This window comes from Gadus chalcogrammus, chromosome 1 (genome assembly GCF_026213295.1).
Source record: "Gadus chalcogrammus isolate NIFS_2021 chromosome 1, NIFS_Gcha_1.0, whole genome shotgun sequence".
In the NCBI taxonomy this organism is placed as follows: domain Eukaryota; kingdom Metazoa; phylum Chordata; class Actinopteri; order Gadiformes; family Gadidae; genus Gadus; species Gadus chalcogrammus.
The window spans coordinates 13040350-13060195 of record NC_079412.1 but is presented as its reverse complement, the minus strand read 5'-3'; the positions used below and the strand labels follow the sequence as shown (position 1 = coordinate 13060195).

Below are 19846 nucleotides of genomic sequence, written 5' to 3'. Positions count from 1 at the left end.
TGGCACAGATTTTGTTTAGTTGATGGTCTTTTTGGTCAGTTTATCAGCTTGATTTTATTCGGAGAATACCAGCTCTAATAGAGAGGGCTGCCTGGTCAGAAGTTTGAATTGTTTATGGTCAACCGGGTCAGAGGCATCCCGTCAGCAGTTTGTTTGGATGGATCAATTAGTATAGAAAAGTAAGTATGAGCGGTCAAAATTCTCTTCCTTCCTCCATTCAACGACATAGAAAACAAACATTGTTTGAGGCTCCCAACGGGGCCTCTTCCCTGCGGACTTCCCATCGAGTAACAGTGGAGAAGGACCCAGAGACGAGAATGGCCCCGGCGCTCGCGACACACCGATCAAGCCCTTGTATGTGAATGCTACGAGGTCTACCTACGGTGGCTGCGAAGACCAAAGTAATCCCCAGGACTCTCAGTGCTCATGCCCCAAGCGTACAGCCCCTCCACCACGGCCTCAGGCAATGCCGTTCCGTGCAACTGCGTGTATCGGATCGTCGTCTGAACACCTTTATCATGTCCTTCGGCCACTGGCACTACACCAGGGCGCCGCAAGGTTTCCTGTCATCTGGGGACGGCTACAACCGTCGTTTTGACGCTGTTCTCTCGGACTTCGAGCGCTAAGAACGTTGTGTGGACGACAGGGCTCTAGTAGGGAGGGGGAAAACAGCACGAGATAAAGCCGGATCTACCTTTAACAATCAATACAATCCTCAAGACAGCCCAGACCGGTAAGCCACCCAGCCCTACCTTGTACACAGGCGTGTGCTGCTGTCATTCCATGGCAACAAGTGGCACCACTGCATTGTTGTAGATTTGTTTCAAAGGTACAGCTAACCGGTTTGCCACAAAACACACCTTTCAAAACAGACGATTGCACTTCATGCTCCTCAGTTAAAGGAAAAGTTCAGGATTGTTGACTACTGCAGACAACAAGGGAGAGAGAGGGTATGGGAAAATGGCACTGGTTTTGTGTGCCATTGGGTTTCTGGTCTCGGGGGAGACCAGAAACAAACACTACAGAGCGGTAGGACCAAGCCAACTGCCTGGGTGTGATAGCTGGGCAAGCTGGGCCCCAGACCTGTTGGTCTGAGGGGGATCTGTCCTCGATCTGTGAAATAAAGGATCGGCCATTTGGGGTTGGGGACAGATGGCAGGGAGAAGGAGGAGCACAGGATCAAGGTGAACACACATCAATTGTTTGATCAACTCCTCAAGTGTAATGGAGGGATGAGAGGCCGGCAGGGAGGAGGATTTAATCAACTGAAAGTGGGGGTCAGAGAAAGGGATCTATTGTTGGGCTGTAAGAGACAAGAAGGACCATTTGAGGCCAATACCAACCCATCAGTTGCTCCGTTGATCAGTTGCCTTAAAGCAAAAGGGGGGTTAGAGGCAGACGTCTGGTAGGGAGAAAAGGATGAAGGTGTATACTCATACATTGTTCAATCAATGTAGGTGTAAACACCTACATTGGTCGACTCCCCCAAAGTAGTTCAGGGAGGGAGGGAGGGTGATTAATAACAGGATGAAGGTGAAAGATATATATCAACTAAAACTGGGGGTCAGAGAAGGGGATCTGGCAGGGTGGGGCGTGAGGGCAGGGAAAATGTGTCATGAACTAACAGAGACAGGGCTCTGGTAGGGAGGGGGAAAACTTCATGCTCCTCAGTTAAAGGAAAACTTCAGGATTGTTGACTACTGCAGACAACAAGGGAGAGAGAGGGTATGGGAAAATGGCACTGGTTTTGTGTGTTTATGTGTTTTTGCAAGTATTTAGTCAAAATACTATCGGCCAACGGTTGAGGACAGATTAACAAGTGACGGTTATAGTTCTGACTGAAAAGTCAGAATAACCTTCCCAAGTTGCAATACAAGTTATATTCAGCATCAACACAAGGTCCTGAAGTAAACAATAGGCTACGTTTTAATATACCAGAACATCACCCCATGACAAATGTCGGTAATCAAAAGATAAACCGGTATAACCTTGCACTCCGCACCAAACCGGTGAAACCAGAAACTACCCAACCCTGCCTTGTACACAGGTATGTGCTGCTTTCATTCCATGGCAACAAGTGGAACCTCTGCATTGTTGTAGTTGTTTGTTTCAAAGGTATACTCTCATCCCTTTCCACTCAGCTATCTGGTTTGCCACAAATGTGCCTTTCTATTCCTGTGCCCTTAATACAACCTTATATCATAATATATCTTGGAAAAGAGCTGTCTAAATTTTATGTAAAAATCAAATCAATGCAGAAACACTCAAAAAAAGGTTCTTGCATGAAAACTGTAAGCGTTACATATCCCTTAAGGTAACATGTCAACTATGTTAGATGTAAATTATTGACAGGTCATGCATATCTATGCATGACCTGTCAACAGGTCATGCATATCTGTGTAGGGACACACACACTTCCACATCCTTTGGCAGTGATTCTCTTAGGGGAGACCAGAAACAAACACTACAGAGCGGTAGGACCAAGCCAACTGCCTGCTAGTATTTTCATAATCCTCATCCTCTGTGACATTTTGCTCTCGTTACATATGATGCCATCTCCCTTGCTCTCAACACTGCCCTGTCCCACCTGGACCATAGGGACACATGTGTGAGATTAATGTTCATTGATTACTGGCCGTTTCAGTGCCCTACGCGAGCAGGAGGGGAGGGGGATCCTCTTTTTATATATTAGGTAAAAAAAAAAGGGTGGGCCTTTTCATAACTCATTAACATATTTTTGTAATTAAATAATGTATTTATATATATATTATTTTTTTTACAAACCTTCATTTTTGGTGCCCCTCCAGGTACTTGGTGCCCCACGCACTCTGCGTACGTATAGGGAGCGGCGGGCCTGGGCCCCGTTTCCCGAAAGCGTCGTTAGCCTAAGTGGATCGTGAAGTGCGTCGAAAGGGCATCGTAGAGTTTTCACCGCGTTTCCCGAAAGCATTGTGGGGAACGAACGTCTTGAAAACGCTCGTTGCTAACGAGTACTCCAGGGGTGCTCGTAGGTACTCGTAGGACGCTAAGAGCATCGTCAGCTATAACCTCAGTGGCGTCACCATCGGACATTCCGTATATTGGATGCGTTTTATTAAAACGCATTGCGCCTTTATGTTCTTAGTTTGGTAATTAATAAAGATTATTAATTAATTTATTAATAAAGATGTTAAAATGGCCAAAATAAAACGGGACAGTCCAGAAAATGTTTGCGCAGGCAGGGCACTCAAAATGTGTGAGAGAAAGTGGGGGGATTTGTGCAGACTGACATAGGCTACTCATAAAACGTAGCATAAAATAATGTAAAAAAAAAATTAAATTAAACAAATAAAAAAAATAAATAAATAACGAAATTAAAGAAATTAAAAAAAATAAAGAAATTAAAAAAATTATAAAAAACAAGCAAAGGAGCAGGCAAAAGGCTGGGATATGGTGGGGATTGGTCACGTTGACGGGAATGTTTAGTGACATGAGGGAGGGTGGAGGGGGTTAAAACAAAGTCTCAATCACTATTCGACGCGCATGAAAACCAGCCGCGTAGTTATGAGGGAGGCCGTCCTCACACCGATCTTCCTCATCGTCATCGTCCTCAACGTCCTCCGGTTCAAGCAATGCCACCCCAGCCTTAGCTGCAATGTTGTGCAACATAGCCGTCACACATATCACGGCGCAAGACTTGGCCGGCGAAAACTGGAGCACTCCGCCTGACTTGTGAAGGCATCTAAAGCGCAACTTCCACCTCCCGATCGTGCGCTCAACGATGCACCGGGCCAGACGGTGGGCTTCGTTGTATTCCTCATCATGGACGTCTCCCGGGTTATTCACAGGTGTGAAGAGGAATTATTTCAGGGGGGAAAATGCCGTGAAACGCACAATGCATTCAGGATTAGGACTGATATATGTCGGTTTAAGCCTAATCAATTGTGTTTTAATGTCTTTAGCATTCATATAATTGCAGTCTATTTTTTTTGTAGGCTACTCTGCTGTTGTCCTTGATGGGGATATATTTTAACCCTTTTTAACACAATTTTCCTGCGACATTCCTGCGTCTCCCCCTCCTACGGAGCCCATTTCAGCACCGTGTCAGTAGACAGTTACAATCCTACGACGTCGTGAGTGCAGCGAATGCGCGTTCACGTTAAGAGGAGTTTCGGGAAACGCTCCAAAGAAATTGACGATGGATCGCAAGATCCATCGTGAGAATGATCGTACGAGCGTGGATCCATCGTTATCGGGAAACGGGGCCCTGATTGCTAAGCTACTATGTGGATTGGCACCAACACCTCCTCCACATTGACCCTCAGTACTAGAGCAGCGTGCCCAGCCCACTCCTGTACACCCTGTTCACGCACGATTGTGTGGCCAATTACAGCTTTTATACCATCAGTAAGTATATGCTGACGACACTAAGGTGATTGGCCTGATCTCAGGTAACGATGAAAGAGCCTAGAGAGATGAGGTGAGTGCCCCGTAATCATGATGCCAGGACAACAACCTCCATCTCAACTCATCTTCTGGTTCCTTGGGATCCAAAAACAGCGAGGACCTATCTTAGTCCCATCACACTGGCATCATTGTCAAGGCAGCGAGACAACGGCTGTTCTTCCTCTGAAGGATGAGGAGGTCCGGCATGGACCCCAGGATACTCAGCAACTTCTATCGATGCACCATCGAGAGTATCTTCACTGGCTGCATCACCGCCTGCCTGGTATGGCAACCGCAACAACCTTGACCGCAAGGCTCTGTAGAGGGTGGAGAAAACTGTCCAGCACATCACCAGGACTGGGCTGCCAGCCACGCAGGAACTCTACACTCAGAGTTGTAGTAGAGAAACCTCTTCAATCAGGGGCCGCAGCCACCCGAACAATAAACTGTTCACAGAGTTACCGTCTGGCAGACGGTACAGGAACATTCGCACATCAAACCACCTGGTACAAAGACAACTTCTTCCCCCAAATCACAAGACTATTGAACTCTCGACTGTTAACATCCCACCACGCACAAAATAACTTATACTATACTATGGATGTTTACTGTACATATATTTTTACAATGTATACATACAATATATTGTTCTTGTTGTTTTTTACTAACTTTAACTTTTATTTTATTTCATTGTATTTATTTTATTGTATATTATCAACTGGGATAGAGACGTCCAGTCAGAAGTTTGTGAATCCATTGCGCTCTGTGGGGTACTAAGTTGCTGATAACACTTTTTCCCGGTAGTCAACGAGTTAAGAGTACATATCAGAATAATGTGCTAAAAGGACTGACTGGCACAGTTCATGGCCTTTTTGTTGAGTGTTTAGTTAAGCTGGTTAGAGACCTGTCAGTTTATTTTGTATTCAAATTGGTTAGTGTCGATGCGCTCAGAGCCTTGTGCAGCCTTTTTGTTTAGTTGATGGTCTTTTTGGTCAGTTTATCAGCTTGATTTTATTCGGAGAATACCAGCTCTAATAGAGAGGGCTGCCTGGTCAGAAGTTTGAATTGTTTATGGTCAACCGGGTCAGAGGCATCCCGTCAACAGTTTGTTTGGATGGATCAATCAGTGTAGAAAAGTAAGTATGAGCGGTCAAAATTCTCTTCCTTCCTCCATTCAACGACATAGAAAACAAACATTGTTTGAGGCTCCCAACGGGGCTTATTGTTAGCCTGGCTAACGCCAGACCTCATCTCAATCTACATTGAGAAGAGGTCTGGGAACCACACATACATTTTCTCGAATTTGAGGCATGGATTACAATTGCCCGGAGCCGTTTATGGGCGCTACGAATGTATATCATATGAGTCTGTACGTAGCTAAAAGCCAATCGTAGCCATCCCAGATGACGTATGTAGAGCAACAGAAATTCGATGAGGAAGAAGACGATGGGTGTGTCGCATAGACATGATCATCGTCTTGCCGTCCCTCCCCGTTCTGTGATTGGTTCCCTATCTCAGGTGAAAATCGGATCCATGGAATCCAGGCTGCCTAGCAGCTCGAAATGAAATTGCACGCAAGGCAGCATGGGTATACCCAGGCTAGCTTATTGTGTGTGTTGGTATGGCTGGGGTGAGCAGCCTCACCTTGACAAATTGGCCCCGTTTCCCGATATCGATGCATCTTCGCTCGTAAGATCATTCTCCCGATGGATCTTTCGAACCATCGATAATTTCTTTGTCACGTTTCCCGAAACTCCTCTTAACGTGAACGCGCATTCGCTGCACTCACGACGTCGTAGGATTGTAACTGTCTACTGACACGGTTCTGAAATGGGCTCCGTAGGAGGGGGAGACGCAGGAATGTCGCAGGAAAATTGTGTTAAAAAGGGTTAAAATATCTCCCCATCAAGTCATACAGCAGTCATACAGCGCTACAGGCTGCCCAGGGAAGCCATCAGACAGCTGCTTGGTGCGATCAGGCAAGACCTCAGACGTGCTACAAGGAGGAGCTTTGCGCTCACACCGCAAGTGCAGCTCTTGGCCGCCTTTCGATTCTACGCCACAGGGAGCTTCCTGCAGGTGGTAGGAGATGGCCAGGGCCTGTGCAAGGCGTCAGTGTGCAGATCGGTCCAGGCAGTGACATACAGCCTCCTTCGTCTCGTACCGCGACACGTCCGTTTCCACAGCAGAGACGAGATGGGTGCGACCCAAGAGAACTTTTTTCGGTCGTTCCGCATCCCACAAGTGGCCGGAGTTGTGGATGGAACTTTGATTCCAATTCTCACGCCCCACGTTGATGGCCACGTCTACATCTGTCGGAAGGGATATGCCGCTGTCAACTGCCAGGTGGTGTGCGACCATCAGGGCATCATCCTGGATGTCGTAGCGAGATGGCCTGGAAGCACTCACGACTCCTTCGTGTTCCGCGAGTCCTCCATTGGACGGCTGGCTGCAGCCTCCAGGGGAGAGTGGCGGCTCCTCGGAGACAGTGGCTATCCGCTTAGGCCTCACCTGTTCACCCCAGTGGCTTACCCGGGAGACGTCCACGAGGAACAGTACAACGAAGCCCACCGTCTGGCCCGGTGCATTTTCGAGCGCACGATCGGCAGGTGGAAGTTGCGCCTCCGATGCCTCCACAAGTCCGGCGGAGGGCTCCAGTTTGCGCCAGCCAAGTCGTGCGCTGTGATCTGCGTGACAGCAATGTTGCACAACATTGCAGCCAAGGCTGGGGTGGCGTTGGGTGAACCGGACGAGGACGAGGAAGATCCGTTTCGAGACGGCCTCCCGGATTACGCTGCTGGTGTGGAATCACGCCGAAGAGTGATCGCGTCTTTTTTTAACCCCCCCCCCCCCCCATGTCACTAAACATCCCCGTCAACGTGACCAATCCCCACCATATCCCAGCCTTTTGCCTGCTCCTTTTGCCTTTAATTTTTTTTTCATTTCTTTTATTCATTATTTTATTTTATATTTTTTTCATTTCTTTCATTCATTATTATTATTATTTATTTTTTTCATTTCTTTCATTCATTTTTTTTTTCTTTCATTTCGTTCATTCATTATTTTGTTTAATTTTTAATTTTGGGGTTATTTTAGGCTATGTTTTATGAGTAGCCTATGTCACAGTTTGCAAAAATCCCCCCACTTTCTCTCACACATTTTGAGTGCTTTGTCTGCGCAAACTTTTTCTGGACTGTCCCGTTTTATTTTGGCCATTTTAACATCTTTATTAATAAATTAATTAATAATCGTAATTAATCACCAAACTAAGAACATAAAGGCGCAATGCGTTTTAATAAAACGCATCCAATACACGGAATGTCCGATGGTGACACCACTGAGGCTATAGTAGGCTGACGATGCTCTAAGCGTCCTACGAGTACCTACGAGTACCCCTGGAGTACTCGTTAGCTACGAGCTTTTTCAAGACGTTCGTTACCAACGATGCTTTCGGGAAACGCGGTGAAAACTCTACGATGCCCTTTCGACGCACTTCACGATCCACTTAGGCTAACGACGCTTTCGGGAAACGAGGCAGACCGGTAATAATAATAATAATAACCTTTATTTGTAAAGCACTTTTCGAAACAGGATTACAAAGTGCTTCAAAGAACAGAATAAAACATAATCCACGTCAAGCAACCGAACCCTTCCTTGTACACAAGCACGTGCTGCTTTTATTCCATGGCAACAAGTGGCACCAATGCATTGTTGTAGATTTGTTTCAAAAGTACAGCTAACCGGTTGGCCACAAATACACCTTTCAAAACAGACGATTGCACTTCATGCTCCTCAGTTAAAGGAAAACTTCTGGATTGTTGAACTTGGAGCCTATTTCATTTTGGGGGTTAGGGACTACTGCAGTCAACTAGGGAGAGAGAATGTCTGGGCATATGGCACTTGTTTTGTGTGTTTATGCATTTTTTGAAAGTATTTAGTCAAAATGCTCTTTGTGTTTGAGGCTCCCAACCAAGCTTAATGTGTTGGTTTGTTGGCCTCACCTTAACCTTGTTCTTATCGGTGAAGGGTTGAGGACGAGTTAACAAGTGTCGGTTAATGTTCAGAATAAAAAGTCTGAATAAGCATCACTAGTTGCAATACAAGTTATATTTAGCATCAACACAAGGGCCTGAAGTAAACAATAGGCTACGTTTTAATATGCCAAAACATCTCATAATGATATATGTCGGTAAGCATAAGATAAACCGGTATAACCTTGCACTCCGCACCAAACCGGTGAAACCAGAAACTACCCAACCCTGCCTTGTACACGGGTATGTGCTGCTTTCATTCCATGGCAACAAGTGGAACCTCTGCATTGTTGTAAATGTTTTTTTCAAAGGTACACTTGCATCCTTTTCCACTCAGCTAACCAGTTTGCCACAAATGTACCTTTCAAAACACACTATTGCACTTTAATACATTTATTCATAAAACCCTCCTTGGACTGACACTCACAATGTTGTCTCTATTACATAAGCCTTTAATTAGTCTCCATTAGTTCCCAGGCAGCGCATTGGCTGCAAAATGCTCTGGCCAAAGTCTGGGCAAATGGCACTGCCGTTTTTTGATACAAACGGTGTCCGAATTCATGTTGCTTTGCAATAAATAAACAATAAGTCCTCTAAGTGACTAGTTAAAGTCAACCCTCAATACCCACCTACCTCAATTTCCATCCACAGCTGGTGGGGATATCTTTCTCTCTGAATCAACCAATCAATGGGGAAACAAAGCCAGACCCTGTAAAAATAAACCTGCACTATCATGTCAATGTATCCATGTCCGTTGCGCACACCTCACAGACTGCCACCACCTGGGCATCAAGAATAAGTTTTATCACCACCGCCTCATCAAGTTCGCCAGGGTGTTTGAGGTGGACGGGGATAAGCAAATCTGCACCAGAGAATAGGTCAAATTCTGATTCAGAATTTTGAATCTGATTCAAGTAACTCTCTAATTGGTCCTTAATTTGACTAAAGATAACTCTGGGTATTCCTTCAACAGGAAGTGGGCCATTTGTATGGCTTTTCCACAAGAGAAATTGTCTCAACAGAAAAGCCACCAAAAGGTAGGCATCATTGTTGAGACCATGTAAGTACTCCCTCTTTGCTAGGCACTGTTTTACTAATACTAACAAGAGCCTAAGAAGACCAATATTTGAGTTCTTCCTAGCATTCATAACCTAATTATACAATAATACAATTATTGTATGATCTTCTGGTACACATATAGATTCATGCAGAGGACCTCCTTCTTTTCACTTTTGGCTCCTCCCATTAGAAGATAACCAGGTTTATTCTTTAAGCCATTCTAGTGGTTTCATAAAGCTACCCCCCCCCCCCCCCCCCCCCCCCCCAGTATTTTTGTGTTTTATTCTATTATTAACTACTCAGTTAATTTTAGGTTTCCAGGGGTCGTGACAATATGCGCATAGCCTAATGCCTCTTGGCACAATTGGATGTCAGAGCAATGAAACATGTGCCACATCAGCAACAGCCAACTTGTCGTTTATGAAAAGACCTCAACGTCACTCCCATGGGGCGCTTCCCTGTAAACAATTGTTGAATCTACCTGCCCTATATTAGATAAATTGTTTTGATTGGCCCAACCCAGCCATGGAGATCTGTCTTAATAGTATTTAAGAGGCATATACTTCAGCAAATAAAACATGAGCGCACAGATTTTCTAGTCCAAGGCTTGAAGCATTGACTGCTAATGCCACACAAACTCAAAATAATTAACACAGCGTTTGTTAAATTGTTTAATTTTGTTTGAAAGAAAATTGATTTACTGGAGTTGGAATACAACATCTAACTAAAGAAAATCCATAAGACGGAAGGGTGAGTCTGATATTGACAAGAAAATAGGATATTCATGACAAGTTGCAGCACTTTCAAGACTTAACATTGAGTTTGAGCAATCTGTGGGTCTTGCCCATAGTAATCAGTGAGCGGATCGATAAAATTCATCTGAAGTGCCTTGTTCATGTTTGTCTCGACACAGACAACGATTTATTTTGCATGATTGTTTAAATCTAAACTTCCACACCTAGATTACTCAAAAAAAAAATCCCCCCGTTTTGGCCTAATTTAAAATAGGATTCCAATATAAAAAGTTTCTTAACCATGTTTGGTCTCTTAGAATGTAGTGTCCTCAGTTTTGATTGATTCCTAGACATTTTCTATTTTCTATTTTGTTTTAGTTGCTAGGCCCCGTTTACTGTGGCAGAAGATTTTGTTTTTGTGAGCAGTGCTTTTCTCAACTTTTAAATTACCGCAATTGTAAATTAGGTCCAAATGTTTTCTTGGTCTGCATCCTATGAGTGGCCATTCTCTTAGTCACAGTATGTTATGTTAGTTATCTTGAAGGTATAGGCTTTCCTGTTGGATGCATGCAGACACCCCAGGTTGGCCGGCTGACCAAATGCAATCTTTAAAATACCACCGTTTGAAAAGTAGGAGTGCTCAAGCAAGCTACTGATGGCTGTGTTCTGTTCTCTCTCATTCAGCCAAAATAAATCAACTACAATTCTTTAATGTAACAAGCAGTTTTAAGTGTTTGACTCTCGCAAGATAATTTCCAAGATATTAACCGTTAATGAAGGGAAATAAGTCGTAAGGAACATTCCTAGTAACATATGTTAATTGCAGATCAAATGTGCCGTCTAAGCTTCTCTTTCTCCTATCCACTTTCATACACTCCTTTTTTTTATTCCTCCAGACCTCATGATACCGAGACTGAAACTATGGAGGTAGCATACAAAGTAAGAAAGTCATGTTACAAATAATTTTGCCACAGACAGCTTTAAATTAAGACTCAGTAAATGGTTGCTGAGCTCAAAGTTTGAATTGATTTCCAAAATAATTTCCACACCTGTGAAGCATAATTCAAAACTATAAACCCTGTATTCAGCATTTATGTTTCCAACCCTCTTTGGTTTCAAAACCACGGAACAACGGTACAGACAGCGTTAAGTAATGTTTTCTCTCTCCTCTCTTTCAGGTCTTTAATGACCCCATCCACGGACACATTGAACTCCACCCGCTGCTGGTCAAAATCATAGACACACCTCAATTCCAAAGACTGAGGAACATCAAGCAGCTCGGAGGGACATACTACGTTTTCCCCGGAGCATCTCATAATCGCTTTGAGCATTCCATTGGGTGTGTGTGTGTGTGTGTGTTTGTGTGTCAAGTGGATACCTTGTACGAGGGTTGGGCCAGTGTAACATCTTTCAAACCGCTTTGATAATTAGTCAAATCCCGTATGGTACCTCTAAATCTGTACCACCAGATGGCACGCACATGTCCACAAAGCAGTTGGTGACAAGTGGAATATCATGAGTTATGCTGGTTATACGCCTGACTATTCTTCAAAGTTAGTACAGCAAACTGGTAAATCCCCAATTCATTCCCCACAACCCAGTCCTGATCCTCAAAATTCCAAATTAGAATCTTGAGAGCAAAAACATGACTCAAGCGTAAAGAAATCTGGCGGACAGCGGCCATGCAGTGCTAGATGAAATATTTGGGTTTTTTTGTGGAAGATTCTAAATAACTATTTAAGAACTTTGGAAAATGTTGTGTTCTCAATTGGCTAACATCTTTCCAGTTAGAGCAACAAAACGTGACACATTAGCGGGAGCCATCTTGGCCCCAAATTTGATAATTGTTGTTTTTGGACCAACCCCAGCCAGGAATAGGGCCGCACAATATGGCAGAGCAAATTAATCATGAGTTGGCAGATTAGTTTGGTTACCAGATTGGGAAAAACAAAGGTACCTATGATAAACTTTGCACTTATTGTGTACGACCATCATTTAAGTATTAGCGAAAATGTTAACATTAAAGTTAAAACGACATAGAACTACATTGACATTTATTTGATGGGTTAAAGTTAAACCAACTACTATTGAGGTATGCTGATGGGTCTGAAAGCATACTAAGTTGAAAACTTAGTATGCTTTAAAAAAAATTAAATTCATACAATCCATGTGGACATTATTTCATATGACAATGAGGCTTGAAATGGGGTTTTAGACATCGTACCTGAGTTTGCGTCAAGTAACTGCAAGATGACGCGCCCTTTACTCGATTTTTCCCAGAAGGAAGTAAAAAAGTCCCACCCTGGGCTGCAAATGCTCGTGGGGCAGATCCTGGTCGAATGGCAGTACTTTTTTTGTTTGTACTTAGTTAAAATTTTGGGGGCAAAGTTTGTTGTCAAAATATTCTCGTTTCGCAAACCTACATTGTTGAAACCAGTGTTTGAGGCTCCCAACCAAGTTTATTGTGGAACGTTTGTGGCTGATGTCCTGAGTTATAGTCAGATTGATTGGAATCTGGGTGGGGATGCACACCTTGGGTGCATTTAGAATCAAAGCAGGCACACAGGTCAAACCAGCCATCACCACAGACAGCTCTGACATGTTGGTATTCAGCAGCTGATCTGCATGTAAATATTTAGCCAATTACAATAGAATAGCTCTTACCTGTGGCTTGGTGTCGGAGGAGACAAACCCCTGGCTGGCACCCACTGGCATGTGGCAGGGTTAACTGACACTTATATTGCAGCGTTTAACTGGGTTATTTTATACTGGTCACTTTTGTTTGTATCTAACCAGATTCTCTGTGGCAACGTTAATCAATTAAAGCATCTTTGTTAATTTATTGTTTGCAGAGTTGCGTACCTGGCTGGAGAGCTTGCTAATTCTCTGCAAAAGAAACAGCCTGAACTGAATATCAATGAGAGAGACATCCTCTGTGTTGAAATCGCTGGCCTCTGCCATGATCTGGGTGAGTAACAAGAGCTGCACCCCAACCCTTACCTCAAAACATCCAACATCGGCCAGTTTTTGTGTGACCATGAAACTAATGAGGGATTGGTTAATAATGAATGGTTTCAAATTTCTAAACACATATCTCTCTCTCTATAGGACACGGACCTTTCTCTCATCTGTTTGATGGGATGTTCATTCCTGAAGCACGTAAACGTAAACGTGAAAGTCCAGGTTTGAAAGAGGACAACAAATGGACGGTACTGAATGATTCTCCCACTGCTTTCCCCAAAATTCCGCTCGCTGTTTGTTCCGGGACATTTCACAGACCCTTATCTGGCAACACGCTAAAACAAGCCAAAAGTCTGGCCTCACGTTCCTAAACTACTAACTTCTATCCACATCTCCAGGATTCCAACCTAAAAACTTTAAGCTTTCAGAAAGCAAAACAAAATGTCATCTCAGTTTAGAAATTAGAACTCAAAATGCCTGATATAAGTTAATGAAAGGTGTTGTAGGTAAGATTAGAGATTTGTTAAGGGAAGAGGAATGAGTGGAAGAGAGCAAAATTTGGTAAATATACAACCCTCTGTCTAGACACAGCCTCCCTCCCAGCTCCCTTCATCGTTTCTCCTCCATTTAAATGATAACGCCATGGTTGCAAATGTGATTGATAGGCAAGAAGAATCCAGAATCAATCAGGGAAGGGCCATTAATTGTTTAAAATCTAAAATGCTTATGGCTGGTGGATGACTATGCCATTTCTAAAAAGATTATACTCAAATTATAGCTCTTAAACAACTATAATTTAAGCATTACACTCCAAAACACCGAACGCATCCTTGATACAGTTTTCTCCATTAAGGCAATTTATTGAAAGGGGGAAACTGTAACTTTTCCTTCACTTCATAAGCAGTGTTAAGCAAGAATCAGTCAGTTCTTCAATGCATATAACCCAACAAGGATTAGAATTAGTACTAGAATATAATCTATACTAGAGTTTTCGCGCTCAACCTCTAGTTGTAATTAACAGGGGTAATTGTTTAATGGAAAGTGTAGTATACTATCAGTGTTGGGCAAGTTACTTCAAAAGCGTAATGCATTATTTATTACTTGTTACTGTCATTTCAAAGTAATTCGTTACATTACAGTATTACTGTCTTTGAATTGTAAGGCATGACACTACTTTTACATTATTTTTGCATTACTTTCGCCAAAAAGAACAGGAAATATGGATTTGACTGAGCTAGGCTTAAGGCTAACAAATGTACAATATAATGGTCGCAGTTATGGCTCATGGTGCAATACATTTTATGATAGAAATACTGTATCTTTAGGTATTGAAATCAATAGAGCTAGACCCTACTACTGTAGATTGTAAAAAAAAAATCATGACATGATACGCAACCCTTTTTATATTTCTATCCCTTCATTTTCTTTCATTCACAGAGAATTCCTAGCATAATGACTGACATAGCTAGACCTACGGCTCTGGCCATAGCCATACCCCCCCTCAACCACTCAGCGCAGCTTAAACTTGGGCAGTGAAACGGAAGCCAGAAGCGCAGCTTTGGATTCAATTGTAGCATGCCCATCTCGTAAATGTAGAGTCCGACTCTGCTGCTGCTGTCATCTTCTCCTCTAGCAGTAAGACGAAGTAAACATTTGCGCGGGTATTTTTCTCCTCTGCGAATCTCGCGGTGTTGGCGAATTTGCATGAAAACAACACACCAGTTAATTTCGGGTTAAAAATGCATTGTAACGTGCGTTACTGATATTTGTACCGAGTAAAATATTACTTTTTTTTGTAATGCCTTACATTACCACGTTACAGCAAAAAGTAATACATTACAGTAATCACATTACTTTTGTAATGCGTTACTCCCAGCACTGTATACTATGCATGCATATCAATTATTAAATAGCTTTTACTGTTATTCAAGGCTGATAAGTGCATTGACATTTTAAAATGCAAGGCAACTACTATTGGTAAATTGAAAATAATAATCATCATTGAGATTAAACATCTCTTCCAGTGTCCTGGCCAAGACAGGCAGTAGTAGCCTACAGTCACACATAGCATACACACAAAACATAAGCAAAACAAAACAACTAAAACAGTCAGCAGGGGGGAAGGGGGATATCAATATCGCAAGACATTTCGGGAGGCTCATCGAGGAGTAGAGTAAAGTGTAGTCTTTTGAAATTTAACGGTTTTTATATGACAAAATGAACGACCTGCTTGTCGAGGTGAGAAATTGTCTCTTCCCTCATTTTATCGCAATTTATATAGTCTATAGACAGAACGTCTTACCTGGGAGAGTTTGTCGGCGGTGGAGCTGTTATGTTTAAAAACATAATATCTTACCTGGGAGAGTGTCGCTGCGGCGTGTGCGCGTGCGTGTTCTTACCTGCGCATGTGCCGATGGCACACCTGTGCGTGTGTGTGTGTGTCTGTGTGTTTGTGTGTGTGCGCTTCCATGTACGTATCGCTGCCTTTGTGTTGACGTGCGGTTTATGCGCGTGCTTGTGTGTGTGTGTGTGTGTGTGTGTGTGTGTGTGTGTGTGTGTGTGTGTGTGTGTGTGTGTGTGTGTGTGTGTGTGTGTGTGTGTGTGTGTGTGTGTGTGTGGTGTATGCGCAGGTGTGTGCGTTTCCGTGTATGTTCGTGCGCATGTGCGTGCTTGCGTGTGTGTGTTATTGCCTGCGCGTGTGCCAATGGCGGAGCCGTACGTCTTACCTGTGCGTGGGTATGTTTGTGTTCGCGTGTGTGTGCGCTTCCGTGTATGTGTCGATGCCTTTGTTTTGACGTGCGGTGTGTGCGCGTGCTTGTGTGTGTGTGTGTGTGTGTGTGTGTGTGTGTGTGTGTGTGTGTGTGTGTGTGTGTGTGTGTGTGTGTGTGTAGTGTGTGCGCATGTGTGTGCGTTTCCGTGTATGTTCATGCGCATGTGCGTGCTTGCGGTGTACATCTGCATTCGCGTTTGGCACATGTGCACTTGAGTAACTTGAGTAACTGGTGTGACAGGCCTGCTATTATAGTAGTAAGATTTATCCCACTGCCTGGCCCCTTCTTAGTCCACCAACTGTCTTTGCAGCAAATCATTCAACATGTTTTAAAGAGGTTGTTCTATATTCATTTACATATTCAGGTCCTCAGTCATTAAGTTGCAAGCAAAGTCCTTAAGTTGCAAGCTCTCAACAAAAGCTGAGAACAAACCTCTAAACTATGCATACGTACATCATATTCTATGACTAAAACAGGCTACCATAGGATGAACATTATTATCCATAGTCAGGTAATAATGTTTCAGCTGATAAGGGTTGGCGTTTGCACTGTTAAAGAATATTTTGCTGCAGCTCTGTTAAAAAAAAAAAAGAGAACAAGTTAAAATAATGGGCGTGTGGAATGCATTCATAGTGCTTTACACACATCCACACACTGTCGGCGGTGTCCGCCATGCAAGGCAGCAGCTAGGTCGTAGGTCACTAGGTTGGAAGCGGTAAGTGTGAGGTGTCTTGCTGAGGGACACCTGAGCAACCTCTGAGTGTGTGTGTATGTCATTGCAGCACGAGAAGGCATCGCTAGACATGTTAAAACATCTGATTGCTGTTAACAACCTGAAGCCGGTGATGGAGAAGTACAAGCTGGTGCTGAAGAAGGACATCCCATTCATCGAGGAGCTGATCTTTGGGAAAAGGACCGACCCTAGTGATTCAACAAAAAAGGTGTGCACAATGACTCTCCCAACAGATGGGTTGAAACAATGACTCTCCCAACAGATGGGTTGAAACAATGGCTCTCCCAACAGAGGAGAATTTACCATGACTCTCCCAACAGAGGAGTTTGTAAAATGACTCTCCCACAGAGGGGTTAGTAAAGGGACTTTCCCAATAGAGTGGCCCCGGTATGTACATTTTGGATTTAGTTAATTCGTTATCCAAAGTGACTTACAAGTGAGGCTAACAACGATCAAAATTGGGGTAACTACAAAATAAATGCTGCCTAGAGCTTGAAGAACTTACCGTCATAACCTCCTCTCACCATTGCCTGAAAAATGAATTGTTCTCACAGAACCCCCTAGTTAGACTTGCTACACCGCATAGCAGGCCTTTTTCAGTTCAAACTCATTGGACTCAGAAACAGGGTTTCCTTTGAAGTGAGCTGCTACATTGCTATGTTCTATTTCTATTTGTCTTTTAACCGTTTCCTCGGGCTGTCGTGACAGTTGCCATACGAAGGCCGTCCAGAGAAGCCTTACCTGTATGAGATTGTATCCAACAAAAGGAACGGCATCGATGTGGACAAATTTGATTACTTTGCAAGGTCAGTCCTTACTCTGGTCACTAACCTTGTTTGTGTATGGTGCGAAATGTTTATGCCACTGCTCTTTAGAACTATGCAAGATATTCACTGCAGCCATCAATTATTTGAAGTGCGGGTCCGATGGGGGCAGGATATTGTGGTGGCTAGCTGGTTTGTGACTTAATCCCAAATGTCCATTTGGTCGTATTAGCAAGAATTATGTAGTTATAGTGCAATTTATCTCATTCCACCAATCTGTCCAGCCGTGTTATAGAGGTCATCTTTTTAAATCCTGTTTCACTTGTCAAGTGCAAAGATTTTTCCAACAACAAAATATCTATAAATGAGAGTTTCCTGTTTTAAGATGAAATTGTCTTTTATTTTATTGGATATATGACTGAACATTACACCTCAAGCCTTGCAAGAAATAATAGCCTGCCAAAAATGTTTTGGTTTCTACATTAACAGGCACGGTATGTAGCGTCATATCGCTATTATTCCTCCCAATGTGATGAGTTGGTCATCTTTTTAAATTCTAAAATGTATTTAAATTGAGATATGACTATTGGACATATAGGGTAGAAATAAATATTAGGCCAACATATAATTCAATAATACAAAAGAATGCTAAATTTAGGATATATAGGACCACACTCCCAACCAATGTTTGCACTACAGTAGACCTACTACATTTACCATGGTTTATAGTACCAAGTGCCAAGCATTAACAACTGCTAGATTAACCACTTCATGGTATTCAACAAAGACAGCAAGGACAAGATGCTACACAATGCTAAATACCATTTTTAAGTGCAAGAACGTACAACATCCAATAAGTGCGTTAGAGGGGTGTCTGGGGTAAGGGGGGGAGGCTATGCAGAGTCTAGATGAACTCTGAGCATGGTATAGCATGTAAAGCGAATATCTTTCACATTTTTCTCCCAGAAGGCCATGCAACCAGGCATCCATAGCCGTCAGGGTTTCTCTATCCGTGCAATATTCTCACCTTTTTACCCCTTACCTGTTTGTAAACCCCACTACACCTTCCTGCTCCATAATGACTGGTATCAGAATTCACTGCATCACTTTGTAATACAGTCTTTGAAAATCTCCTTAGTGACTCAACCATACTCAATACACACCCACAGCTGCCAGGGATATCTTTCTCTCTGGATCAACCAATCAATGGAGAAACAAAGCAAGAACCTGTAAAAGTAAACCTGCACTATCATGTCAATGTATTCATCTTTCTGTTCCTCGTTTCAGAGACTGCCACCACCTGGGCATCAAGAATAACTTTGACCACCACCGCTTCATCAAGTTCGCCAGGGTGTGTGATGTGGACAAAGGAAAAGAAGCAAAGGAGAAGCAAATCTGTACCAGAGAACAGGTCAAATGATCTCATACTTCTGTTTTTAATCTGATTGAAGCAGCTCTCTAATTGGTCCTATATTTGACTAAGCATAACTCTGGGTATTCATTCAACAGGAAGTGGGCAATGTGTATGACTTCTTCCACACAAGAAACTGTCTCCACAGAAGAGCCTGCCAGCACAAAGTAAAAAACATTGTTGAGACCATGTAAGTACTGTGTCTGTGCTAGGTACTACAATAATTACGAAAGTAACTGTTTTCCAAACTGAGTTTGGTTATGTTTTTCTAACTAGGATCACAGAGGCCTTTGTATTGGCGGACCAACACCTCCAATTCAAGGGGTCAAATGGGCAAATGTTCACATTGTCCACAGCTATAGAGGACATGGTGGCATACACCAAGCTGACTGGTAAGTGTTGAGACCACACGGTGCTGTGGTTGTCTTAGCTATTGCATTTTTCAATGTCAAAGACTAATTCTTTCTTACCCCAAGGGTAAACCTACCCTAAGGCTTCCTTAAGCAAGATGCCTCACCACTATCTGCTCCTTATTCTAAGATGAACTATAAGTCACTTCTGATGTGTGTCTATGCCCCTGTAGACAATGTCTTCGAACAGATCCTCTTTTCTACCTCAATGGAGCTGGCTGGGGCCAGGGAGATCCTAATAAACATCCTCAACCGTCGCCTCTACAAGTGTGTGGGCCAGTTCTATTCAGCAAAGGAGGATACAGAGGTGTGTGTGTGTGTGTGTGTGTGTGTGTGTGTGTGTGTGTGTGTGTGTGTGTGTGTGTGTGTGTGTGTGTGTGTGTGTGTGTGTGTGTGTGTGTGTGTGTGTGTGTGTGTGTGTGTGTGTGTGTGAAGCTGAAATGAGTGAGTGGATCAAAATGCTCGACACAGAGTGAGGCCAACACAGAGTGTGAATAAAAGTGTCTTTACTGAGAATCAACAGATATGTTAAGGCAGGACTTGGGGG

General features: G+C 43.2%; 1 protein-coding gene across 1 annotated transcript; it reads left to right on the top strand.

Annotated features, from left to right (window-relative positions):
* Positions 1 to 267: 267 nt before the first annotated feature.
* LOC130382525 (deoxynucleoside triphosphate triphosphohydrolase SAMHD1-like) lies at positions 268 to 19307 on the top strand. The gene is made up of 11 exons (XM_056590332.1): positions 268 to 733; positions 9430 to 9516; positions 11146 to 11188; positions 11428 to 11588; positions 13102 to 13217; positions 13358 to 13458; positions 16764 to 16922; positions 17423 to 17520; positions 18766 to 18889; positions 18988 to 19079; positions 19166 to 19307. Exons 2-11 carry the CDS (start codon positions 9446 to 9448, stop codon positions 19290 to 19292), a joined length of 1092 nt encoding a protein of 363 aa, XP_056446307.1. The 5' UTR covers positions 268 to 733; positions 9430 to 9445; the 3' UTR covers positions 19293 to 19307.
* The last annotated feature ends 539 nt before the right edge of the window (positions 19308 to 19846 follow it).